This window comes from Aspergillus neoniger, assembly GCF_003184625.1.
Source record: "Aspergillus neoniger CBS 115656 unplaced genomic scaffold BO87scaffold_10, whole genome shotgun sequence".
In the NCBI taxonomy this organism is placed as follows: Eukaryota; Fungi; Ascomycota; class Eurotiomycetes; order Eurotiales; family Aspergillaceae; genus Aspergillus; species Aspergillus neoniger.
Genome location: NW_020291138.1, coordinates 503,830 through 529,486, shown reverse-complemented (window position 1 = coordinate 529,486; position 25,657 = coordinate 503,830). Strand labels below are relative to the sequence as shown.

The 25,657-nt window shown below is 50.2% G+C and overlaps 7 protein-coding genes across 7 annotated transcripts; 4 read left to right on the top strand and 3 right to left on the bottom strand.

The window, feature by feature from the left end:
- Positions 1 to 23: 23 nt before the first annotated feature.
- BO87DRAFT_375086 (phosphatidylinositol phosphate kinase family protein) lies at positions 24 to 1,273 on the bottom strand. Its single transcript, XM_025622948.1, has 2 exons — positions 884 to 1,273; positions 24 to 823 (listed from the first exon to the last, which is right to left on the bottom strand). Exons 1-2 carry the CDS (start codon positions 1,154 to 1,156, stop codon positions 65 to 67), a joined length of 1,032 nt encoding a protein of 343 aa, XP_025481551.1. The 5' UTR covers positions 1,157 to 1,273; the 3' UTR covers positions 24 to 64.
- A 202-nt stretch (positions 1,274 to 1,475) lies between these two features.
- Positions 1,476 to 4,063, top strand: BO87DRAFT_375085 (arginine--tRNA ligase). The gene is made up of 4 exons (XM_025622947.1): positions 1,476 to 1,943; positions 2,022 to 3,316; positions 3,370 to 3,783; positions 3,837 to 4,063. The coding sequence occupies exons 1-4, from the start codon at positions 1,719 to 1,721 to the stop codon at positions 3,841 to 3,843; spliced, it is 1,941 nt and encodes a 646-aa protein (XP_025481550.1). The 5' UTR covers positions 1,476 to 1,718; the 3' UTR covers positions 3,844 to 4,063.
- Positions 4,064 to 7,329: 3,266 nt separating this feature from the next.
- Positions 7,330 to 8,989, top strand: BO87DRAFT_375084 (glycoside hydrolase family 28 protein). Its single transcript, XM_025622946.1, has 3 exons — positions 7,330 to 7,822; positions 7,893 to 8,309; positions 8,386 to 8,989. Exons 1-3 carry the CDS (start codon positions 7,616 to 7,618, stop codon positions 8,848 to 8,850), a joined length of 1,089 nt encoding a protein of 362 aa, XP_025481549.1. The 5' UTR covers positions 7,330 to 7,615; the 3' UTR covers positions 8,851 to 8,989.
- A 1,501-nt stretch (positions 8,990 to 10,490) lies between these two features.
- BO87DRAFT_375080 (putative ABC transporter) lies at positions 10,491 to 13,346 on the top strand. Its single transcript, XM_025622945.1, has 8 exons — positions 10,491 to 10,984; positions 11,058 to 11,298; positions 11,349 to 11,607; positions 11,654 to 12,113; positions 12,169 to 12,248; positions 12,318 to 12,471; positions 12,528 to 12,805; positions 12,875 to 13,346. Exons 1-8 carry the CDS (start codon positions 10,804 to 10,806, stop codon positions 13,112 to 13,114), a joined length of 1,893 nt encoding a protein of 630 aa, XP_025481548.1. The 5' UTR covers positions 10,491 to 10,803; the 3' UTR covers positions 13,115 to 13,346.
- An 845-nt stretch (positions 13,347 to 14,191) lies between these two features.
- Positions 14,192 to 16,654, bottom strand: BO87DRAFT_16675 (uncharacterized protein). The gene has a single exon (XM_025618294.1). It carries the CDS (start codon positions 16,426 to 16,428, stop codon positions 14,410 to 14,412), a length of 2,019 nt encoding a protein of 672 aa, XP_025481547.1. The 5' UTR covers positions 16,429 to 16,654; the 3' UTR covers positions 14,192 to 14,409.
- Positions 16,655 to 21,564: 4,910 nt separating this feature from the next.
- On the top strand, positions 21,565 to 23,568 carry BO87DRAFT_375077 (uncharacterized protein; the record flags this gene model as incomplete). The annotated part of the gene is made up of 2 exons (XM_025622944.1): positions 21,565 to 21,910; positions 21,988 to 23,568. A coding segment is annotated over exon 2 (1,172 nt), but the record flags the coding sequence as incomplete, so codon positions are not given.
- Positions 23,569 to 23,633: 65 nt separating this feature from the next.
- BO87DRAFT_375076 (uncharacterized protein) lies at positions 23,634 to 25,582 on the bottom strand. Its single transcript, XM_025622943.1, has one exon. It carries the CDS (start codon positions 25,293 to 25,295, stop codon positions 23,724 to 23,726), a length of 1,572 nt encoding a protein of 523 aa, XP_025481545.1. The 5' UTR covers positions 25,296 to 25,582; the 3' UTR covers positions 23,634 to 23,723.
- Positions 25,583 to 25,657: the final 75 nt, after the last annotated feature.

Below are 25,657 nucleotides of genomic sequence, written 5' to 3'. Positions count from 1 at the left end.
ATATTAATCGCAGAGCGCGCGTGCGTCAAACAACATCTTTTTAGGTATTGTATGATTACGTCTATCAAGACCACTGTACTTCCACCATCGAGTCCACCATAGCCAGAAACTTCTGTTGGTATTCGTCGGCCGTCGTCGTAATTGTCATTGGCCCCTGGCGACCAATGACATTGAATGTCTGAATTACCCCCGTCATGGCTTGGGCGTGCAATTTGTGTCTTGCCCAGAAGAAATCCAACAACACGGCACGATACTTCCATTTGCCATCTGCAGACTCTACGCCGATGCGCCACGGAGCATGCCTACCAATAACCTCGGGCTGCGAGGAGGCCGGAAACCGTACGAGGAAAAGAGAGTAATCAACTGCATTAGACGAGCGGAGAAAGTCCGTGTCAGCTTCCAAGACTTGCTTCAGAGACTCGCATTGATCTTGCGACAGCCGGATTTTGTCGTCAAATTGGTCAGCAAGCTTCCGCAGCGTATCTTCGTTAACCAGCGGCTCTGGCACCAAGTCCCGCTCTGGATAGAAATAGTCAATGGGTTTAAGGTCGTATTTCTCCCATTGATCTGCTTTCGGGTCTTCGGTTTTCCCGTACAAGATATTATCCATGATGATGTGATGGGCTGGCGTGGACCCTATAAGGCTCCCGACCGTCTGATACGGCGCATACACATAGTCGGTAATCCATACCAATAAAGAATCGGGATGGGCACTCATATATTCGTAGTATGGCTCGAGCAGATCCTCACGGAAGAAGGAATGTTCAAAGTGTCGGGGGAGGCTCTTGACGAGAAACTTGCCATTGGAGGTCTGGAAGAAGGTCTATCAAAGCATACAATTAGTACACCAGAAATTTCCATGACCTTCTGATTGTGTTCATACCGATCCTGACATTCCAAGATCGCCCATTGGCTTCAATGGGACAGTCTTCTTCTCATCTCGGAAGCTCGCCTTGTACTCATTCTCGTCGATCTCCCATGTCTCGCTGCGCAGCTTTCGAAACAGATTGCTCCCATATCGGAAGAGCTTGATGTAGAAGATGCTAAAGAAGGCTAGGATGCGCCCTATGAGGGTCTTCCGAAAGGTAGCTGGGTCGCGGAATAGGGCGAGTTGGATAGACTTGGATAGGGCCTTTTGACGACGACTACTACCCATGGCCGCGGAGGATATCGATGATAGAGAACGGAATAGATCGTTGATGATGGGACATGGCTGTTTGGAGGCTTAATGTGGAATTAAGAGAAGAATGGCCAGGTTTGGGACACGAGGTTGCGTTGCTGGCGCTGCAAAGAACCGTGACGTCAGAGAAGGGGGTGGTCTCATATCCGCTCACATGACATAAATGAGGGTTTGAGAGAGAAGGGGAGAGATCAGGGTTAGCAGCAGTCAGATGATCTAGAATCACGTGATGGCATTCGATGAGTCATGAGGGAGTACTCACCGCCCGGGCAGTATGGGCGATTGCCGAATGGAGGCTAAAGAGCAAAGAAAAAAAGTCCCCCTCCAAAGCGAGGCTCTCGATTCCCCTCCATTTATGGGTCGCCATCTGGTAAGCGGGGCACGCCGATTTTCCAGCGGCATTTTCCAGTCTGTCCGCTCATACTACACACAAAATAGTCGCTGTTCCTGCGCCCGCGGTGCTTTTTCTTCGCCTCTTTTAAATCCCTGGCGCTCGTCTTTTTCCTCTGCGTCGCTTTTGAAGAACAAAGCTGCCGCCATGACGTCCGCCTCCGACCTCGCTGTCTCCGTTGAGGGACTCTCTATTCAGTCGACCTCCGAGACCTCCAAGTTCCCCAACTGCTTCCCCTCCCTGAATCCCGTCGACGTCTACAGAGAGCACATTGCCGAGGAGCTGGCCAAGATCACCGGCTTGGACGCGGAGAAGATCTTCTCCCGCATCGCATGGACGAATTCGTTGGACAAGGGTGACCTGGTGTTGCCGGTACGCGACCATAAAAATACAATTGGATTACTTCCATTGGGCCATTTGACATCAGCTAACGTAGTATGTTATCTCTAGGTCCCCTCCCTTCAGATCAAGAAGAACCCCCAGGAGCTGTGCAAGGAACTCGTCGAGAAGTTCCCCGAGTCCGACCTCATCCTTCCCCCCGTTGCCTTCGGCCCTCACATGCAGTTCTTCTTCCGCCCGGAGCGCCTCACCAAGAACGTCGTTAGCCGTATCTTGAAGGAGAAGTCTGCCTTTGGTACCAATGGCAACGTTGGTCTGCGCGACCCCGCCGACCCCTCCAAGGGTCGCAAGCGCATCATCGTCGAGTTCTCGTCTCCCAACATCGCCAAGCCCTTCCACGCTGGTCACTTGCGCAGTACCATCATTGGTGGTTTCCTCGCCAACCTTTACACGGTCATGGGATGGGACGTCATCAAGATGAACTACCTTGGTGACTGGGGTAAGCAGTACGGTCTGCTTGCCAATGGTTTCAAGATGTTCGGTAGCGAGGAGGAGCTGACCAAGGACCCTATCAACCACCTGTTCAACGTCTACGTCAAGATCAACGGCATCGTCTCCGAGCAGGAGGGCCCCATCAAGGAGCTCAAGGAGCAGATCAAGGCCAAGAAGGAGAAAGGTGAGGACGCCGCCGAGCAGGAGAAGGAGCTTGCCAAGCTTGTCGATGCCAGCGAGGACGAGAACGCTCGCCGCTACTTCAAGAGCATGGAGGATGGTAACCAGGAGGCTCTTGCTCTCTGGCGCCGGTTCCGTGAGCTCAGTATCGAGAAGTACAGACAGACCTATGCTCGTCTGAACATTGACTTTGACGTCTACTCTGGAGAGTCTCAGATCAAGCAAGAGAGCATGACCTCCGCTTACCAAACCATGGAGAAGGCCGGCGTGTCCGAGAAGTCCGAGGGTGCTGTCATCGTCGACTTCACCAAGCACGGTGCCAAGAAGCTTGGAAAGGCCATCATTGTCCGCAAGGACGGCACTCCTCTCTACCTGACCCGTGATATCGGAGCCATCCTCGAGCGTGAGGAGGCCTACAAGTTCGACAAGATGATCTACGTCGTTGCCGCTCAGCAGGATCTCCACTTGGCCCAGCTGTTCAAGATCACTGAGCTCATGGGCTACAAGGATCTGGCCAACCGCTGCCAGCACATCAACTTCGGTATGGTGCGCGGTATGAGCACCCGTAAGGGTACCGTCAAGTTCTTGGACGACATCCTCCAGGATGTCCGTGATAAGATGCACGAGGTCATGAAGAAGAACACCGAGAAGTACGAGCAGGTCGCCGACCCTGAGGGCACTGCCGACATCCTTGGTATGTCCTCCGTCATGGTGCAGGACATGACCGGAAAGCGGTATGTATATCCCATCCCCCCATGGTAGTCTCTAGTTGCTAATAAATTTGCAGTATCAACGGATACGACTTCAACCTGGATGCCATGACCTCGTTCGAGGGTGACACCGGTCCTTACCTGCAATACGCCCACGCCCGTCTCTGCTCCATTGTGCGCAAGTCCGGCCTGAACGTCGACGAGCTCGACACCGCCAACCTGAGCCTCCTGACCGAGACCCACGCCACCGACCTTGCTCGTCTCCTCGCCCAGTGGCCCGATGTGCTGCTCAACACGAACCGCACTCTGGAGCCCACTACCATCCTCACCTACCTGTTCCGCATGACCCACGTGCTCAGCTCCAGCTACGATGTGCTCAAGGTTGTTGGTAGCGAGCCTGAGCTCAAGAAGGCCCGTATGGCTCTGTACGAGTCCGCCCGCCAGGTGCTGCACAACGGTATGCGCATCCTGGGTCTCAGCCCTGTCAACCGGTACGTCAAGCTTCATTCTCGCTTTATTATACACAGTACTAATGAGTCACTAGTATGTAATGGAAGCGACCATAAAAGATATACATTTAGTGTGACCAAATACCAAGCATCTTTTTCAGCGTTCACATCACACCCGAAAGACTATCAATCACACCGTAGGTGTTAGAAACAAAAAGTAGTCATCTTTAAGCCGGGATAATACTCCGCCCCATGAACCCCGATCTGATCGACAGTCTCGTCCGAATATCAGATCACATCGGCGTCCTAGTGTCTAGATCCCCTTGAAACAATCACCGAAACTCAAAACCATAATTCCCGCAAGGCAGCCACCCGAGCGGAGCGGGTATGTAACTTCTAAGTAGACGCCGTCCCCGGGAACCAACATAACCACCAGTGGGGACTCTCGGCCTCGGGGACTAAGTCAACGTGATCGGCTTTGCTTTTTGCTTTTTGCAGGTCGTAGACTTACCAGATCTTCGGGATTCCTGCGAAAAGTTTATTTTGGGTTTCTTACAGTAGTTTTGGTTAGTAATAGTTTCATATCGTGTAAAACTAAATATTGTTCAGGACTTGACTGGATCACGTGGTTGGTTGGGATGCAATGGAGAGTGATCATAGTGTTTTTGTTTTTGATAAGTATGAGTACAGATTTTTGTTATATGATCAAGTGGGTATAGGCTGGTAGAGTATTCTTTATAGTGTTGTACTGTTATTTCATGCGTTGATTCGACCTGAAATTGTGATTTATCATGTTTGAAAATTCACTTGGGAGCATGATAGCGGACTGTGTATATATCTACTATGTTGGTTGAGGTGAATGTGCCTAAAGTGAATACCAACTGAACATTACTTGTAAGTATATAGTAACTACCAAGTAAATAATCGACATAGATAAAGTACTACTATCAAGTACTCTGCAAGGATACCAATGAGAGGTAAAGAAACCTCATGTAACGAGTAGGAAGACTACAATGCTTCAATGGATAGTTAAGTATGATGCTACGGAAGCCAACTTACTTTCTACTATCAAACATACTAAGTGAAACCAGAATTTCAGTGCACAGCAAAATTTTCGCTTCACTGTAGCCACTCAGCTCTGAAGAAAAGTAAGAGTCAATCCAGATACCAAGGAAACAGAAAGCACTACTTATCGGATGGGTATATGCCCTTGTGGAATATTATCTGGATTCCGGTGGAAGAGTGGACATATATACTGGATTGATAGATTCATATGCAGGTGCTTGGTATTATATGCATGCATTTATCCTTCTATTTTCCTATGCGAGCATAGCTATTGTAAGTAGTCAAGTAGGTAGGTGAGACATGACTCGTAGCATAAGGAGTGATCTAACATTCCTAGCAACTGTATATCTGTACAGTGTCCAGATAGAAAGACTGCTATAATACATTCCCTATATTGCTCTTCTCATAATGATAACGCCCTTAGCCCTTCTATAACCCAGTCATGAATTTACGAATACGTTTTTCCCCCCCACGTAAGAACAGATTCCAGCTCGCAGTCCGGAACAGGAATTGACAGCATACTACCTACTCCACCAGGAGACCAAGCTAATCAGGGCAAAATTGGCCCCATAAAGTCTTCCAGGTTCCTGATTCATTTATATATGACTTATTAGACACTGTCTGACTCGCGTTGAGGGTTATTAGTTGGCTTCTCGGGTAAACGGAACCTTCGAATACCCTTGTAGGTTCTTCGCTTCCTAGCGCTTAATACCTTGGTCTGAGTAGTTATCCCGAGTATCCATTGCAAGTAACTGTCTAGCATGCTTCAATATATATCCGGGTATATAGTGGTGTGCTTCAGGGGCGAACTTCCTTGATTAGTCCAGATGAAGGAATGTGCTAACTTGGCCGGCAGGTACCTAGTGTCAGGTAGTGGGGAATGGGGTTCCAGAAGTATATATTGAAGATACGCAAAGGAGTGTGGTGTGATTTGGCTGCTGTACAATAGTGCTTGAGGCGGTATGTTTAGTGGAGCAATTCCATATGTCATCAGAGGCTTAGTCGGCATCAGTCGGTAGTATTAGGTGCTTTCAAAGGCAAATTGTTCTCTGGCCTGCAGCCTCTATTTTTCTGACGTCTATAACTATTTTGTTGTTGACAAGGTTGCCCGGGCTCATTTTTGTCAATTACAATGGTCGAGTCTACTCGTATACTATACGGGATGTGTGATAGTAGAGCCATAACCACCAAGCACGGACGATTGACCGGTTAGTTTATGGTGCGACAAGGGATCCATTGTGGCTTGCATTTGTAAGCGCAAGGCTTGAGAGACTAGCCAGTTAAGGTATCTGCAATCAAGTTAAGAATGCTAGAAGGAGATTGCCTTATGGTCCCTGTATATCTGGAAATTGAATTGACCGTTGCAGACCAGCTATTTTGCATTCCATCCCTCGTCTCGAGGTTCACTTTTGAAGTTTGCTGAGCCCCGACATATTCAGTCAAATACACTAGCCATGTAGAGCATCTGGCTGTCTCGAATTAACTAGTCGGTGGCTGAAAGTGACAGCTTCGGGAAAGATGACTTCCTGTTTGAGGGGAAGCAATTTGGCTATTATAGGAAAACTGTGGGCTCAAAGTCTCGACTGAAATACTGTTGCTCCTCCGGCAATGCCGGTAAAAACATGGTAGTCATATGTTAGCGGGTAGCGGCAAACAATAGTTATCGTGAGACAACCCTCAATTGAAGCGTCTTAGACGCGCTACATTAGTACCAGGGGAACATTAATTTATTGCTGTGGGAAAAACTCTGAGAAAAATCTCCGAAATATCCGAGCTCCCAGTGACTATGGCCTGAAATTAATCAATAACCTCGAATCCAGTGGTTGATATTGGAGGGGATCCAGTGGTTGATATTGGAGGGGATCCAGTGCCAAACAGATTGCCTAGCGCGTGGTGGAAGGAGGATAATATGGAAGCTTGGCGTTAGTATCCTGTGCAGAACCTGTCAGCGAACGAACCCCTGGTTAATATGGATTAGCAACATGATCCGCTTGTTTCAGGGTGAGAACTATGGAGTTGGGTTCATTCTCGTTTCAGTGGGCTTGGTTGAAGATTTTAATGTATCCGCCTCGGTTGCCGCGGAGGCCGAGAGTTCTTAGGGCAGTAGGGCTAGGGATCGGCGAGATGCCAATGCTGCCGATCCTGAGGGTGTTCCCGAGAACCATACTATGTCAATTGTTTATAACTGTATTGCTCTCTTTTTCTCATCAGTAGAGAAAGAAAATGTCGGCAAAGAAACCAACTGCCGAGGATTCCTACCTTAGGTGATAGCTAATGCGATCGATAAGAAAACAATAGAAAGTATAATAAAGGAGTGTCTCGGGATGGCGACGAAAGCAGCAAAAACCCGGATGCCTAAAGGTTTCCTAGTGGGGAAGGCGCGCTGGTCCAACTACTGGGCGCTACTGCCTTTTTGGGACCCATCGGACCCTGTCTTTCTTCGAGCTTAGCGAGCTTGGCTAGCCTTCCTTCCTGTTCCGTGCAAGTCTAGATGCCCACTTCATTTCATCCTCAAACCGCCGTCTCCAGCGGGTTCCTTCGATCGTTCGATGTGGCTTCCAGGGTCCTGAACCAATTCTCATACTTCCGATGTATCGCCGTTATATCCAAGAAAAGGGGATGAGTGGAGGGCACAACGAGTCGAGCGAAAAACCTACTTATAGATCTCTTTGCATCCCTCTCCATGGCTGGTCTTTTCTTCCCTCATCACGCTCTCAGTCTCTCTTTCTTCACTTTCCTTTCCCAGCTTCTCTCTAGTCCTTCCTTATTTGTACCCGGTTGATCCAGGTTTCATTCCTTCGTTTTCACCATGCATTTCCTCCAGAACGCTTTCGTGGCCGCCACTATGGGCGCTGCGCTGGCCGCCGCTGCTCCTCTTGAGAAGCGCTCCTGCACTTTCACCTCCGCCTCTGCTGCCAAGTCTGGCAAGTCCTCTTGCTCCACCATCACCCTCGACAACATCGCGGTCCCCGCCGGTGAGACTCTTGACTTGACTGGCCTCAAGAAGGGTACTACCGTACGTCTTCCCTCGCTCCCTTGAGTCTCTTCTCGTCCTTCTCGGACCCACTAATTCTCTCCCCTCACAGGTCATCTTCGAGGGTGAAACCACCTTCGGCTACAAGGAATGGAAGGGTCCCCTGATCTCCATGTCCGGTACCGACATCACCGTCAAGCAGGCCTCCGGTGCCAAGATCAACTGCGACGGTGCTCGCTGGTGGGACGGCAAGGGTAGCAACGGTGGCAAGACCAAGCCCAAGTTCTTCAAGGCCCACAAGCTCGACGAGTCCACCATCACCGGCCTGAAGATCTACAACACCCCTGTCCAGGGCTTCAGCATTCTGGCCGACCACCTGACCATCACCGACGTGACCATCGACAACTCCGCCGGTACGAGCAAGGGCCACAACACCGATGCCTTTGACATTGGTCAGAGTACCTACATCACCATCGACGGTGCCACCGTCTACAACCAGGATGACTGCCTGGCCATCAACTCGGGTGAGGTATGTATATATGCTGTCGCAAAAGAACTGTCACTGTCCAGAAGCTGCAAAATATCGGAAACTAACTAGAACACAGCACATCACTTTCACCAACGGCTACTGTGACGGTGGCCACGGTCTTTCCATTGGTTCCATCGGTGGCCGCAGCGACAACACCGTCAGCGACGTGACCATCTCCAACTCCAAGGTGCTCAACTCCCAGAACGGTGTCCGTATCAAGACCATCTACGGCAAGACCGGCACTGTCGAGAACGTCAAGTTCGAGGACATCACCCTGTCCGACATCAGCAAGTACGGTATCGTCGTTGAGCAGGACTACGAGAACGGCAGCCCCACCGGCAAGCCCACAAACGGTGTCAAGGTTGAGGACATCACTTTCAAGAAGGTGACCGGCAGTGTCAAGAGCTCTGGTACTGACATCTACATCCTGTGCGGTTCCGGCAGCTGCTCGAACTGGACCTGGAGCGGTGTTGATGTGACTGGCGGCAAGAAGAGCAGCAAGTGCAAGAACGTCCCCTCGGGCGCTTCCTGCAGCGACTAAGCGGTCTCTTGATAGCTAACTATGTCGAGGTGTTGGGCCTTATCTAGTAATGAGGCTGCGTGAGGGTTTCCCGTTCTGGACTCTGGCAGAATGCTGGAAGCATTTGTATTAGCTTTTAATTTTTAGAGTATCATTGGAGGAATAGATGACTCGAGTCTAATCTACAACGATCATCAAAAGCAGTCCCTGAAAGCGAATCTAGAAGACAAAGCAATCCATCGTAATTTCAGTATAGCGCCATTCCAAGTGAGGGCGTGTTTCCATCCGGACCGACCAGGCGCGGCTCTCATGAGGTGCCACGCAAGCAGATCTGCTCGCTGTGATCACACACACCTGTCTTACACTCACTGTAGCACAAATTATTTTACCCACACGTATCTGGCACATCCTTGAAAAACTAACGCGAGATGCACATTATTATTCCGTTCAATAAGTAGGCAGACAATCCTATTACAGTAAGAAGCCACCTCCACCTCCGATCGCAGATTTAATCTTCCGCCGCCAAACTCAAAAGTCAAAACAAAAGCCTCCACCTGCGTGATGGGGGAAGAAACGAGGAGTGGTGATGAAGTGAGGATGAATTGCATTGTGCAGGTTAGACTAGGACGGAGCGGGTAGGGGATCGACAAGCGACCGTTACACCAAGATGTGATGCCAGCCAGGTACAGAGAGGGACATATCACATTGTTTGTTATGATGTTATGTATGAATTTAGATTGGATCTAACTGTACTACTGGGAGAGAGGTAACTAGTTACTCGATTAGATGATTAATGGGCGATAATGGTAATAGTAATAGTATGTTCTCCTCACATGCATGGGAAGGAGGGGAAATATAGCAGTAGGTCTTTGATGACATGGCGGGGCTGAAAACAGTAGTATTATCATGTAGTAGTATTTACTAGTAGTAGTTACTGCTGATAGTAAAGATTATCCAATTGGAGGGAAAAGAGGAGGGGGGTACATCTTTCAGCCTGATGGATGATGATGATGATGAGGATGAGGATGGTTCAGCTGGCCAGACTAAGTAAGTGCGACTAGTTACTACCTTAGTAGTTCACTTAATAGCAGGAGCTGATAAGAAATCCTGTCCAGGGTCTGGAGAAGAATGCCACCAATCACCTCCCATGATTTATCTCCATCTCCAGTTCATCGCTAATAGTTCCCCTATGCTTGCTTATTTGGGTCATTTTTCATTTTTCTTTTTCTTTCTCTTTCCTACCCACAAGGCGTTCGTTCGGTTCAGCAGATGAACGGCGTTCTCAGCTTTCCCTTCTTTTTCTCCATTCTCCAGGGTGGACCCCCGACGGCGATCCACCCGCCCAACAACAAACTAATGGTTTAACTTAGACTAACTAGACTATCTAACTTACTTATCGAGATGGTTCACATAATCGTGGCTCAGCCAGCTCATGATCGTTGCGAACGAGCGAAGACGCCGTCCTCGGGCTTGGAGGTGAGAAGTGGCGACCTGTTGTGCGGGCTTCGGGGACCTGAACCAAGAAGCCTCTCATCTCGGGTCCCAAAGTGTGGCAGCGAAAGCAACACGCACGAGAAGCTCGGAGATGTCACCCTCTTTACCTTCCACATGGCATTTGCTGCTCTTTCTCACTATGATGGATGCTGCTGCAATGTGCTGGAGACTAGCTGCGTCTCGCTGTCCCTCCCCTTGTGACCGGACCGGGGTTCGGTTGCAGTGGTCTGTGAGTCGTTTATTTACTTCGCCTGTCCCACCTCTTTCTTATCTTTTCTGATTTTTAATTCTGCTCTACAATTTGCTACTACTAGGCGCTATTCTGACTACTATTCCAGAATAGCGAGGCATGATTAGAAGTGTGACATTGTGAAGCCTTCTACTATTTTTTCCTTGAGACTTTCCCAGACTCTAAGGTTTCTCCCACCATCAGCTACAATACTATAGACCTCATTTTTTTTCCCTTTCAGACCACAGAAAATGGATGACCTCTCATCTAAACTCGATGGCTCTGACCTCGAGCGCAATGAAGCCACCGGCTTCTTCAAAAACAATACCGTCAACAACTTTTCCTGGCGCGATCTCACCGTCACCGTCAAGGACCGCCATACCAAACAGCCCCGGAATCTGATCGATGGGATCAGCGGGTCAGTCCAGCAAGGTTGGTGGTTACTTCCCGGAACTCTATGTACCCATCCCGGATGAACACCCGATTAACTCTATCAATGAAACAGGCGAACTAGTCGCTCTGATGGGTCCCTCGGGATGCGGCAAGACTACTCTACTCAACGTTTTGGCTCGTCGCGCAGCATCGTCGGGAGCAAAGACTACTGGAGATTGCTATATAGATGGAAAGACGGTCGATAATGCGACATTTGGTCGGCTCACTTCTTACGTGGAGCAGGAGGATGCACTGATCGGGTCGTTGACGGTGCGCGAGACACTGAAGTTCGCCGCAGATCTCTCGTTGCCCAGGTGTGTATTATCCAAGAGTGTGTTAATTGGCGGTGATACTAATGAATTAGCTCGGTTACGAAATTTCAACGGAAAGAGCGCATTCACTCCCTTCTACAGGCATTCGGAATCCAGAATCAGGCATCCACTTTGGTTGGCACGCCCATTCGCAAGGGAATCAGTGGTGGTCAGAAACGGCGTGTTAGCGTGGCGAGTCAACTCATGACGTGCCCTAAGATCCTGTTCTTGGATGAACCGACCAGCGGACTGGACTCATCGGCTAGTTTCGAGGTCATCTCCTACGTTAAAGAGATGGCGGTTGCAAACAACGTACGTCTATTCCATTCGGTGACCTGCAATTACTAACGTCTCGCAGCTCATCATTATAGCCAGTATCCACCAGCCATCCACAACTACATTCCAGCTTTTCGATAAGCTGCTTCTCCTCTCGAGCGGGAAAACGTGCTACTTCGGTCCTGTCACAGAAGTGCCGACCTATTTCGACAGCATTGGCTATTCGCTTCCAATTAACACCAACCCGGCCGAGTTCATCCTCGATCTTGTCAGCTCCGACTTTGCAGGCAGCACACACGCCATGTCCAAGGATCAGGTCCAGCGGATTCATACAAGCTGGACTGAGTCCTCCAACGCCGCAGCGCTAGCAGAGCAGGTCTCGCAGCGGACCGTCTTATCCGAGAAGCAGTCGGCGAAACTCGACATGGACGAGCTAAGTCGCCCAGGCATTCTCAGCATCACTCTTACTCTCTTGCACCGCTCCTTCATCAAGAGTTACCGTGATGTCGTGGCATATGGCATCCGTATCGTCATGTACCTGGGTGCGTATATCAAAAATCTCCAACGAGGCAGATACAAAACTGACCGATCCATTAGGGCTGGCAATCATGATGGGAACCGTCTGGCTGCGTCTGCACACCGAACAGAGCTACATCCAGCCCTTTATCAACGCAATCGTAAGCCTGCTCTCACTAACTCAGACCCTCCAACTAGAACAGCACAACTAATATCTCCATCCTCACCAGTTCTTCGGCTCCGCCTTCATGAGTTTCATGGCCGTAGCCTACGTCCCGGCCTTCATCGAAGACCGCATGACCTTCATAAAAGAACGCGCCAACGGCCTTTACGGCGCTCTCCCCTTCATCGTCTCCAATTTCATCATCGGCCTGCCCTTCCTCTGTAAATCACCCCTTCCCGCCCACTATTTCACTCCACCCCACTGACAAATAGTACAGTCATAATCTCCCTCCTCTTTTCCATTATCTCCTACTGGCTCTCCAACTTCAACCCCACCGCCACCTCCTTCTTTACCTGGGTAATGTGGCTCTTCCTGGACCTCGTCGCAGCCGAATCCCTCGTCGTCTTCATGACCTCCATCTTCCCCAACTTCGTCATCTCCCTCGCTCTCGTCGCCTTCGCCAACGGCCTCTGGATGAGTGTCGGCGGGTTCCTCGTCGCGCCCAAGATCCTTAACCCGTTCTGGAAATATGTTTTCCACTACATTGATTATCAGGTACCCCTCCCCCAAATCCCCACCTACACCCCAACACACACACTAATTCAATATTAATAATGGTAATAGGCATACGTCTTCCAAGGCATGATGGTCAACGAATTCCAACATAGAATCTACTCCTGCGGTGACTCCTGCCAATGCATGTATCAGACGGACTTGGCCAGTGAGTGCAAGATCCGGGGGACGGGCGTACTTCAGGAGTATGGGTATGCTACGGGCAGGACGGGGAAGTGGGTGGGCATTCTGGTGGGGATTATTGCTGTGTATCGGCTTTTTGCGTATTTTGCGTTGGTGCTGAGGACATGAGTTAGATGATGATATCGTATCGTATGATAGTACTGTGTAAGGGTTGGGGTTGGGATATGGGCACCGTATTATTTGCTTGATCAAAATTATTAGATTAAGATGAAATTTTTCGAAGAGTTTGGCGTCTGTCTGCATCTTATTCAAATGTGTTTGGGTGACAGGTGATAGCTGAATGGAAGGGTCAGGGTATAGAACTACTCTGTGGATAAGATAGTATTAATGTGGATGGCGGTAAAACATATACTCTATATACTACTTATGTATGGAAAAGATAATGTTCTTATAGCTGATTTGTAAGGATGGTATGTTTGTTTTCACTGTATTTTCGCTAGGGGGTAATCGATAATGGGTAAAGGTAAACATCAAGGGTATTGAAACAATCGCTAGAACTGGAAGCACGGAAAAACAAAACAAGGTAGTATGGAGACATCGTCGCTAGGAACACATCTCATTCCATGGCTCCGTCACCAATGGTTGGTTGAACAATACGAAGATCAGCAGCAAGGGGAATCATCAAAGGTGGTCAAACAGAGGTAGGTATCCATGAAGATAACACACAAGGTACAAGATGGATGAAAGTGGGTAACGGCACCCTACTACGCGAAGGGAGAAAAGAAGTAACTCAAGGGGAATTGGGGTAAGATAAAGGAAACCAGGACAAGGAAATACATCGAATCACATAACCGGGTATACCTTCTTCCTCTGCCACTGCTCATGTCATGACGAGCATACGGCAGATAGAACAGGCGGGCCATTCGAAAGGAATAATACAAACGCTCCCAGACATCAAAATCGCAACATGAATACCAGACACAGGACATGATGGGCATCAACATGACATCAAACATAAGACATAACATCAGACATAAACAAAGGTCATGCAGGTCATCAGAATCATACAATCATGTCGCCATGATGGACGTGATCGGTGAAACCCGCCTCTCCTCTTTATAACACCCGAGACCAAAAACCAAGTCGTAAACCATACCAATGCAATGAATAGCCTCCCATGGCAAAGCAGAGCTCTTTTTTCCCAAAACGAACCTTCCAACTTTTTCAAGAACCAGGGCAGAACGGACCAGATGTCCATTTGGTATCGTGATGGTTCAGAGATCCGCCGCATAATGATCGCCCAATAAAAGACAGAAGAAGAACTTTTTAGCAAACAGTGCTCCTTGCTCCGAAAGTCTAACCGAAGAAGTGCGTGAGGTGCAAAGAGACAAAATGTGGATCAGAAGAAATACTAGGACAGGTAGGGAGCGGTATCCCCAGGTCATCATGGTCGTCAAGCACAACTAGTATCGACCGCCGTAGGTCGATCGGCTAGAGCGTCGACTGGCACGATCTGACTTGCGATCACTCCGTACCCGCCGGGCATCTTCAATCTCCCTCACCCGCCGGGAATCTTCGATCTCCCTTACCCGTCGGGCATCTTCGAGTTCCCTTCGACTATGAGCCACGCTGCCAGTGTACTCCGATCCATTGGTCAAATACTTTTTCGGTCGCTGCTTGCCTTCGATGTTCAGCTCGACCGCCCCAGTTTCGCCTGTCCGGACACTGATCTTCTTTCCACCATCCTGAGGGAAACTCATCGTGACCCCGTTTAGCGTCATGACGATGTTGTTGTCCTCTTCTGGCTTGGACCCAGCGTTACTACCGCTCTGCGTGCGGGCATCGCTGCCACGGCTGCTGCGACTCTTCTGGCTGCCACTGTCGCTCTCGGCGCGCTGGGAGGACTTGGCCTTGAAGAGAGCATCTGCCGTCAACGGCACGGGTGGCGCCGGAGGCACTGGTGGCTTCGCTGTGCGGGTAGCTTGGTACTCCTCCGCCTCGCGATGCTTCTCATCCATCTCGTCATCCTCTTCCTCGTCCTCGTCGTCGTCTTCATCATCATCGTCGGGGAAGTCGTAGATAGTTGGCTGACGGCGACGAGAGTTCTCCACGGCAATCCGCGAGGGCCTAGCAGATTCGTGATACGCTGTAGGGCGCCGGTAGCTGCGGCTTCGCGCCGGCACGACCGTCTCCCGGGAGGAGCGGCGGTAGCCGTAGCCGTCAGGCAAAGCATCCTTCATATCAGCCATATCAAAGGACCGAGCAGAGTGCCGGTCGGACGTGACGGAGGGTGCCGATACATTTTTACGCGGCTCTGGGCGTTTCTGGATGATATGCGGGGTGTTCTTGTGCTTGAGCGGTGGCCGGCGATAGTAATCCTCGTCGCGATCATGGGAAGAATGAGAGGGAAGGCGGGGTCGAGGCTCCCGAGGCGGCGGTGGTGGCGCAGGAGGGGCAGCATCCAAGGGCTCGTCGTCATCGAAAGCAGCTGAGGCAGAGTCGTAATCAACCACAGGCGCACCATATACAGACGGGCGCCGCCCCCGCCCATCCCGCGTGCTGGAAACTGATCGCTCCTGCCGATGCTCGGAAGGGGCGCCGTAGTCGGACATGCCGCTGTAATAAGGCGACTGTTGCGAGTAATGAGAAGGCGCATACGCGGAGGGATTGTAGGCGTATGCTGACGAGGACGGCGGGGGCCCATGTTCGTAGCGGCTCATGCTGGAGGGTTGGTACACCATCTGTCCCATTCCAGGCAGCATGCCATGGAAGCTCACCGGTCGGTTGTTGGGATGGTAGATGGGACCCCCGCCACGGGCGGAGGGGCGGCTGGAGCGGGACACATGAATGTCCTGGACCGGGTTGGGAGCGTACCGGGGGTCCCCGCGAGGTGAAGGGGGAGGAGGATAGTCGTGAGCCGATGAGGGAGGCTGCGACATGTAGTAAGGATAGTCCATGGATGGTCGGCTGTCGACTGGAGTTGACGAAGCATGGTACAAGCCCTGATCACACTCCCAGCAGGTGCCTGGGTAGTGGCGCATCTGCGAAGTCTCACGGCGACGAGGCCTGGAGGGAGACCGCTGAGCGTGGGCAGGAGCATGGCTCACGCCGTTGGGATAGGCGCCGACCTGCATTTTGTCCTCACGAGGGGGACGAACGATCCGAGGTTTGGATTGTTCTCTGCTGCTTTTGGATCGAACGCGACCAAGGTCAGCACGTTTGACGAGGGTGGTGTCTAATTTAAGAGGGACAGGACTCTTCCGGCCCGACGGCCCAGATTGGGTGCTGTTGACGGTGGCGGCGGTACGACTAGAATAGCCGGAGTCACTTGCAACGTCGACCAGGGGGGCTGCAGGCGATCTCAAGACAGGCTTGGAGCGCTTAGAAGTGAGGTTGGCGACTTGACGAGTGTCGGGAAGGATGACATGGGCATCTTCATCATATTCCTCACAGAAGGCGGCGTGAGGGACTTTTCCAGACATGACTTCTGGAAAGGCGGCCAAGGAAAGGCCCGACCCTAAGAGGGGAAGGGGAGGGGGGGAAACTGTGGGTGTGGGTTTGAGTGGAAAGGGGAGACACAGGACAAGACAGACAGGCAGACGAGGGAGGGGAGAGGTTGGATTGATTGGGAAAGGGCTCGACAGTGTGCAGTGTGGATGACGTGAAACGTGGTGATCCAACAGGCTTTCAGGACTCCGGGTGGCCTACAGCAGCCACCAGCTGCTGCTCATGCGAATGACTCAACGAAGACAGACTTTTCTTTACTAGTCTTTCCTCTGTCGTTTTCTTTTTGTTGATTTTTTTTTTTCGCTTTCGTCCAGTGATAATTTAGTGGTGGTGCTGGACTGCTTCACCCTCTCCCCATTCAGCCCAGTGCCAGTGTCGGGGAACCCACTTCTGCGGTAGCCTCAACAAAGCAACGAAACCCGCAGCAGATGGGCCAGAAAATAGTCAGGAGACGGTGTGTGTCTAGATCGGGGGTCAGCGACGAAGAGTGGATTCGTGGTGGAAATAATCGTCGTCCACAGGCTGCACAGGCTCCATCGAAGAAGAATGAAAAAACAAAAAAAAGAAGAAAGGGCAAAAAAAAGAGAAGGCGTCGGTTATGGTTGGTTTGGCGCGAGGAGGGTCAGCGGTGGAAACGAGACCGTATCTACTAGTAGAAAGTAGTCGGGCGGAAAGAGTGGACGGCGAGAGAGGAAGATGCAGGCGTGGGTCAAACCAAGTCAACCAACGGAGAAACGAAGCAGAAGAAAGGAAAGAAACGAGACAGAAGGAGGAGCGCGCGCGCCTGCAGTTGTAGTCTGGCAGACGGTGAGTGGAGGATGACCGGCAGAAAATGTCCACGGGCTGCAAGTCTCAATGCAGTCGGGCAGCGTGTAACCGAATAGACGGTTGGCGGGAAATTTTATTCAGTTTCTGGTTTGATTATATTAATCTTCTTTATTTTTTTGTATCGTAAATTGAGTGGTTTTTGTTGTGGCGGTGGTGGTAGTAAAATGATAAGGTTGGTTGTATTGTATGGTTTCAAAACAGTAGTAGAGTTTCTGTGGTTCCGTCGGGGCCTGACGAAGAGGGGGAGGGGAAAAGGAAAAAAAAAAGTGGATGTAGATGGGAAAGAGTAGAGTAGAGTGGATAACCGAGTGAGTGGATGGAGGGGAAAAAGAGAAGAGACCAGACAGAAGTGGGGTTGGAAGATGAACGGACTGCTTTTTGACTTGTGCTAAGAGTAATAATGGTGGGGATGGGATTGGAGAGGAGAGTAAGTAGTAGTAGATTGGATGGATGGATATAGCCTTTTTAATGAGTAAATCTGTCAGTCAGTCAGTCATCGTCGTCGGTCAGCTTTCATCCCATCATCCCTGGACCGGATCGGAACGAATCTCACGATGTGTCCCTACTCTGTTGTAGATTGGGAAGATAAATTAAGAAAAGAAAAAAAGTTGAAAGGGATCCATAATACGTACTTGACTGTGTGGAAAACCAACAGACCCCGGATCGAATCAAACCCGAGGACGGATGCAAGGCGGAATTACAGAGTTCCAGATCGGATTCTTTGAACTTGAAAAAAGTAAGAAAAGAATGGAATGAAATACCACCACGCGCCAATCAAATTTATCATCGTGACTCAACGCGAATACTACTACTTCCTTACCACTATCTACCTACTACTACAGAGTTTTCTTTCTTTGAGTCCATCAAGGACAACCGAGAAGGAAGATTCCCACTATGCTTCGAACCATACAAGTATTGACATCGTAACTGCACACTCGACATGCTTTCCCTTTCTTCCATATCCAAACATCCCTGCTCTCTATTCAGGTTGTTGTCCCTTCCATTTTCCCGAACCTCCCTTTTTTACATTTTCTGTCTTCATGGACACTTCCCTGCTAGTCTTCATTTTCCCGTTTCGGGTCTGTCAGCAATCGCATCGCGTCTCATCTCTATCCGAGGCATTCCTGGTGGGAAAAGAAGACAGAAGGGTCGGAACGGTTGAAGTCGCAAGGAGGTGGGGATGCCACCCTGACTGGCTGCCGGTCGATGCCTGATCTGCCGCTAACTCACCCGGTATTACCGCTCGTTACCGTCTGTCAGGACTCTCTCCCGCCTCGACAATGGATAGGAAGGCACCCATGGCGGATTATTGCCAGCGCGAGTCGTATAGCAAGGAAACACCCGGGTTGAATATTGAGGATGACTCGAGATGTAAACACACAGTTTCTACCACCCACGAACCTTACATACGTCACACATGCTGGGGTCTGCTTCAGCAGGATCTTATGTTTGGCCTGTCGACAGGGAACTCACCTGCAGATGCAAGGTCGGGATCAATTTCATCCATTGGCGTATCAGCACCATAAGCACGGTCAATCAACCGCTCCATGACAGAGGTGATTTGATCTATCCAAATGTCGAGGAATTGATGTCCGGAGTATTCTTCGTTCCCACTCCCACGGGTATTCAACCCTGGTACCTACGCTGTAGCCTTTTGTTCCGAGCGCGTGGCATTTATTCCCCGGATCCATTACCTCCCATCATCCTTATCGCCATCACATTCCGAACATTTTGATGTTGCCTGCGAAGCTATCAATATGATAACCTGCCAGCACTAAAATTCGGACTCCTTCAAAAGCGTGTGCGCAATGCTTGTTACTATCGAGTCGGTTCGTCGGTTGCGTCCCAAGTCCCTGGTCAGATAAGGAAAGACAACCCCGAAGACCCCAGCCTCAAATGTCGAATCGATCAGATACGTCACATGCTTCGCTCCCTGTCTCCAACTGCATGCATAGTAAGGCTTGCAATGTATCTGAAGAGATGAAATGCGGGTATGCATGGCGGTTTATTGTACCAGGTATCCCCGTCGGTACTCAGCCATGACAGAGTGGCACAGTGACACAGTAATGAACCAAGGCATAATGTGAAAGAGATTGTCTTTCTCTTCCAGTCTAGAAAGCTAGATTAGCTGGCAGCTTGGTGCAACGTCCGTTGTGAGTCTGTCAACATTGTCATGGCGGCGTCGCACCAGGACTGCTTAGCAACTGGCCGGAAACATCCTGCCTCGTGATGGACAACGATCCGCGCCTTCCAACAATATCCTATACAGTGTAGCACGAAGCGTTATTCACGGTGGCTTTCAGAGCCTTACTCTCGGGATATCATCGAACGTTCATTCTCTCTCAAGTCCCAACCTAACCACTAGTGCGTCATCTCAAAATGCCAGAAAGGCACTGGCCATAAACTGCGTATCGGCCATAACGCCAGGGGAAGTGGAAATAAAACCGCTAGGCTCCCCCACCCAATAAACCCGGGCTCCATCGGAGGAACCCTGGGTCTGAGCGGAACCGAACCACGGACCAGGCTTGACTGCCACTACAACTTCACAAGACTAGCAGGTTGATGTATGATGATGGTGTTGGTGATGGTGAGGATGGATGGGGAGCTTCCTCAACCATTACCCAGATCTGTCATTTCCAATTCCGTGTGATCAGCGCTGAGCCGGAAACATCGTCATGGGTCTGCAATAATCAAATAAGATAGGATCCATGCTCTGTCCGAGACAATCCCGTCTTGTTGGCTGCCCAAAAATCCTGGACGCTGGCAGGAACCCCGTTGCGGCCCAATAACGACTGCGGCCTCCACTGAGGCGCTTCTTGCCGTCCGCCTCTGCAGGTGAAAATCTCTCAACCGGAGGGGCAAAAGTTAAAAAAGTTTTACCATCCAGATTTTGCGATGTCAAATTGGAAAACAGGTTCACGCAAACTTGATCGGTGTCACTCAGGTATATCCATTCAAATGCGATTATCCTAAGCTGTCCTGCGCGGAATAAAAATCTATAGAAAAGCTTTTGCTCCAATTTACTGCAGATTGAACTCCCCATGACATAAAGAAGTGGTCATCTACTCTAGAATGCTCTTCTACCCCACTTACCGGCATCGTCTAGCTGGCTGATATCTTGATCCTCCATCCTGGTGGAGTTTCCGGTGAGCAAACGGCATGGAATATGGAGTCGAAGCACGCTAGAAAATGGGTTCCAGACAACTCTGCCCGCTAGCAAACAATTTGCATCGCAGTTCTCTGCTCCGGCTTGTTACAGTCCTGACACTTAACTGCGAATGACAGGCATAAACGAACCTGTGATAGTCCATCATTCCCGTCACTCCTCCAAGGTCTTCCGGTCTCGGATGAGTTGGATACCCATGTCTGTGGCAATGTTGGTCAATGGATCAATCAACCTAGTTCTTGCTGCTTCTCAACAAGCTTCTTCGGGCACTGATATTACATTAACCTCATGACAAGGGGTTTAGAAATCAAAGATCCCGTGAGTCATATTGCGAGAACACTGTCGTGTTTTCACACGTCTGGCTACAGAGAGAGGTTGCCTGTCCACAGCGCAATTGATATGCATCTACACGGATACTGTTGGCATCGATCGGACCGAGAAGGACAATAAAGGCGATATCTGGAATTTGAAATCAGACGACCTCCCTGTCCCTGCTCAGCTGAGGCTGAGTGAGGCACAACTCTAAACGTGGTTTCTGCGTCATACTAGCTTACCAGGATTACATTTATCGCCATTGGCCCAATTTAATGAGCCACGGACTCAAATCTACCACTTCATGTCAAACTATCGGGTAAATATTAATTCCATCCTCATTCCCGAGTACCTAAAATGCAAGTAAGACATAACATCTCGGGTTATCATTGTCGACTCAGCCCACGATCACCTCGGTATATCCCTCAATCTTCCCGTCTTTCATTTCCATCATCCAAACGTTGATGCCCAATACTCGTGACTCATTTCCTGGATGAGTCTAACTCCATTCCCTGGAGTTGCTAGTGTTATCCACAGCCAACCACCCGTAGATCCCAGTGTTCCGGCTTTATTTGTACTATCTTTACTCCAGGCTAATCTCAAGGGTCCCCCGCTGTCAACTCGCAGGATTCATTGTTGCCTCCCGCCCCCTGCTTGTTGAGCTCCGTAAACTTCCAGTGAAGAAGATTGGCTGAAACCTAAGACTGTCATCGGGAATAACCGCAAGCATCATAATTGGGCTCGTACGCACTGTCGATCCGGTCCCTCTAAACTCAAGGACTGTCCACCTGTAAAGTTATACTTTTAGATGGTGATCCTGATAAGATAGGGCTGCTGAGTCAGCGAGTTGCCGGGGCCACGCCGGACACCCAAACAAACCGGCGTCATCCCCAGCCTCGCCATTTACTCCAACCTCCTCATTTTCGGCGGCTGCTCGTCCATTCTGCTCGCTGAGTGCCTTCAATTCTGCCCTTTTCCGTCCCTGACGGAGCTGGTCACCATCCCCGTTGCATAGACTAACCAGTTTGTCTAGCAATACACCACATCGTGCGATCCACATTCCAACCATCTACCATCTACATAGTATCCCGACCGATCGGAATCCAGATAAGAGCCATAAACTCGATCTCACACTGACAGCCTCGATAAAGGTACACATCCACATTCCAATCACACCCCATACCCACCCCATCCCACAACCAAACTAACCACCATCACCTCCATCCAGAGTCCCGTCTAGAGCTCCAAGCTCTTGACGGCTCTTCAAACCTCAACAACCATGCCTCCCATCCACCCCTCTGCCACGCTCCTCCCCGCCAGCACCCAAACCACCATCACGACCTCAGAGCAACACGACCAAAATGCCTCCCCTCACACCCACCTCTTCGGCCGGTCCAGCACAACCTGGGCCCCAGGCTCCGGCACCGTCGAACCAAGCCACATCAACATGAAAGGCCTAATGGCGCTCTTCGCCATCTTGGGCGCCGCCTTCGTCCTCGCCGCAATCTGGTTCTTCTTCTGGGCCAAAAACGGCGGCTTCATCTGGCGCAAAGGCGACTGGGAAGAATACAAATCGACCGTTCTCCGCCGCAAAGGCCCCGACGGGCGCACCTTATCCAACGCCACGAAAAGCACCAAACTCGGCGGCGGCAGCGTCTACCACAAAGGCTACAGCGACGACGGCTACACCTACACCGACGAAACCGCCACCAACCTGACCGAAAAGACCGGCGTAACGGGGGCTACCTCCGCCGAGAAAGAACGTAAACGGCGCCGCAAGCTCCGCGAGAAATTCCGTCGTCGGCGCAAGGACGACGAAATGACCGCGAACTGGGAAAACGAAGTCGACGAGGACGTTGCCGCGTACAGAAAGGAAAAAGCCGCCCGTGTCGGGGGCATTAATCGCGAAGGAGAGGGAACCTACTATGGCAGTGACTACGACCTCTCCAACCCAGCGAGTCATTACAATCAGAGCGAAATCAGCGGAAGTCAAGTTCGCGACTACGCTTACGATCCGGCTCCTGCCCCCGCTAAAGCACCATCCCGGAAACAGAGCAGACGACGTGACTTCTCCTTCGTACCCGGCAGCGAGGATACCCTTAGCCAGGCACCGACCCGCGACGACCATCACGACCGCCGTCATAGCCGCGAACCCTCGGCGAGAAGACATAACCGTCGGCGTGAACGACGCAGGAATCCCCCGCCGAGTGAGTCCTCCGGATCACGGACTAGTAGTCCCCGCAAGCGGGAGAGACAGTCCGTGCGGGGCCACTACACGGAACCGTTGGATTTCTCGTCGTCGGCGCCGTCGAGGTCCGAGTATCAGTATTCGAATGTGGATACGGAGGATACGGGAACTAGGAGTTATCATCATCCGATTCCGGGGCTGAGTAAGGGGTATAGAAGGGAGGGAGGACGTGGGAGGAGAAGGGACAGCTTGAGTGAGAGTGATTGATTTGTTGGTTGATTACTGCTTGCTTTCTTGCTTGCTTATTTGACGGATGCATTGGGTTATTCGGAAAGTAAATGATCTGATATGAAATTATTATGGATATGGATATGGTATGCTATGATATGCTATGATATGATATGCAATGGATGTACAAAGAATTGTGCTTGTTATTCTTCTTGTTCTATTTGTTGTTTTTACTTTATGGGTGGATATGGTATGGAAACGATACTCGATGATACTATAGGATGGAATCTTTGATCATGGCAGTTGATTGCAGTGGAATTGACTATATGATATTACACAAGATCTTTGACATTATTGGGCTGGGTTGTGCCATCAACTTGGGCTTGTAAGGGCATTGTTATACTTTAGACTAGCGAATTGTGATAATAGTATGCATTTTGAAAGCTATCCAAGTGCTGGCATATTGTCATTAACGATGAGCCATGACTAGCAATCAACCTCTGTGCTATGCTTTACTATCTAAACGAACGGATATTGCAATATACCAATTACTCATTCCCCTTGGCCAAGTCTGCTGGTTGACTGCCTTCATCTTCAGGGCCAAATCCCCGCCAGGCGGAATCATAGAGAGACATGCGACGGAGAGGTGGCCGAGTGCCAAAAGCTATGGAATTAGTTCTCTTTCGATTGTTGAAAGACCTGCAGGTCCCGTGCCATATAACAGTGCTGGCTTGTTCCGGCTTTTTAGAGGGTTTGATTGTCGAACCACTAGACACCACCGCACCTGCGTCTTTTGAGTGCCAGCTTCCAAGAGCCAATTGACTGATGTCTTCATCGGTCAAGCCCTGGGTACGTAAAGTTTCCCATACGGGATGGGATCTCAGACGTGCACTTTCCAGCGATGAGGTGCGAACTTGGTGAAGGATCCAGTTGTCTATGAACTTATGCCGCTGAAAGGGCGGCCCAGTGCTATCGAAATCATCCTGATCATAAGGGGAGGACCTTTCACGAATCGTCAACTTGAACGGGTCTTTGACTAGGTCATCTGAAGAATAGATGTCATCTGCAGAACGACTGCGAATGCCCACGGAGTGAGCTGTGCGCCCTGCAAATCCTGGATCACTTTGGACTATCTCGTCAAGGTCTGACTCGAAGTCGGCGATGTCATAGCATGGCTGTGCCTCTATCCGATCCCAAGCTTGCGAGAACCTATAATCTGGACTTACTGGACGCGTGCTTGTTTGAGAGACTGGGGCTCTCTCTGCGCCAGATATGGATTCCTGCACCTGTGATGTGAAGAGATGGGGCTGCTGCTGCTGCGAATCATTCTTCCTCTCAGATGTGGTCAGCGGAACCGATTGGGTATCAAAGCCTCGAGGATCAGAGCTAGAACGCGCAACCCCAAATTTGGTCCTAACACCTTGAGGTGCCCTATTATCTACCGGGCGGAATAGGCGGCTCAGTCGGGCGGCTGAGCGAGCGAGTTCCTGTTCAAGCTCCTCTAATTCATCCTCAGACTGATTAAGCTGGTATTCCAAATCCAAATGATAGAGCGCGATCGACCGGAGAGCTGCGTAATCCTTTTCAATGAGCTGTGCAGTAGATTGGCAAGTGCAACATGTAATAGCACCGAGATGTGCTCTAACAGAATCCCTCACAGCCGTTTCCTCTTCTCTCTGCTCCCACATCATGGCACGCAACTTGTGCACTTTGTGCCTGTCTATCGCGATCAACTTCTGCTGCTCATGGCATTCTTTCTGCGCTATATAAGCATCTGTCATATCAGTATCACCAACTGGTGGTATGTGATGTTCCCAATGACGTTTCTTAGGCAGGCAGTTTGCATCATCGACTGTAGTTTGCGTTATCCCGTCTTCCTTGCTGTGTGATACGAAACCTGAATTTGAGTCTACTTTCCGTAAACAATCACTGGCATTCCCTGTCAAGGCTTGCTCTGCTAAGCTCGGACGGGATCCCGAGGCAGGTTTGAATTTGGGATCAATTGTTGTGTTCAGTGGGAAGGGAGGTGGATGGCTGGGGAAATTGCGTTCTAAAGTATTTGGACAATCAGATTCATCTCCAGAGGAGAAGCCAGTAGCATGAATATTCCTAGGGAGCATAATGGAAATGAAAGTAGAATAGAATTGATAGAATCTGGCGCGAGTGGTAGGGCTAAATTAGTCGATGAGCTGCAGTGGAAGCCGTAGCAGCAACTTCGTGGATATCTCCTCTAAGGGGCATTTCGTAGAAGGAGCGAAGCCATAAAAAAGAAAGAGCGACGGGTCGGCCTGATAGACTGCTATCTGATACCTAAGCGGCGACATGGCTAAGAACTAGAAGGTCTCTCAGTTTGTTGACCCTTAAATGGCAAGAGATACTGGAGTGTACTTCGCACGAGGGAATGGAGATGTGATAGCAGCCAACAGGCTTATCGGTGGAGCGCAAGTGGAGTTCATCCAAAATCAGAGCCTCGGAAAATCTC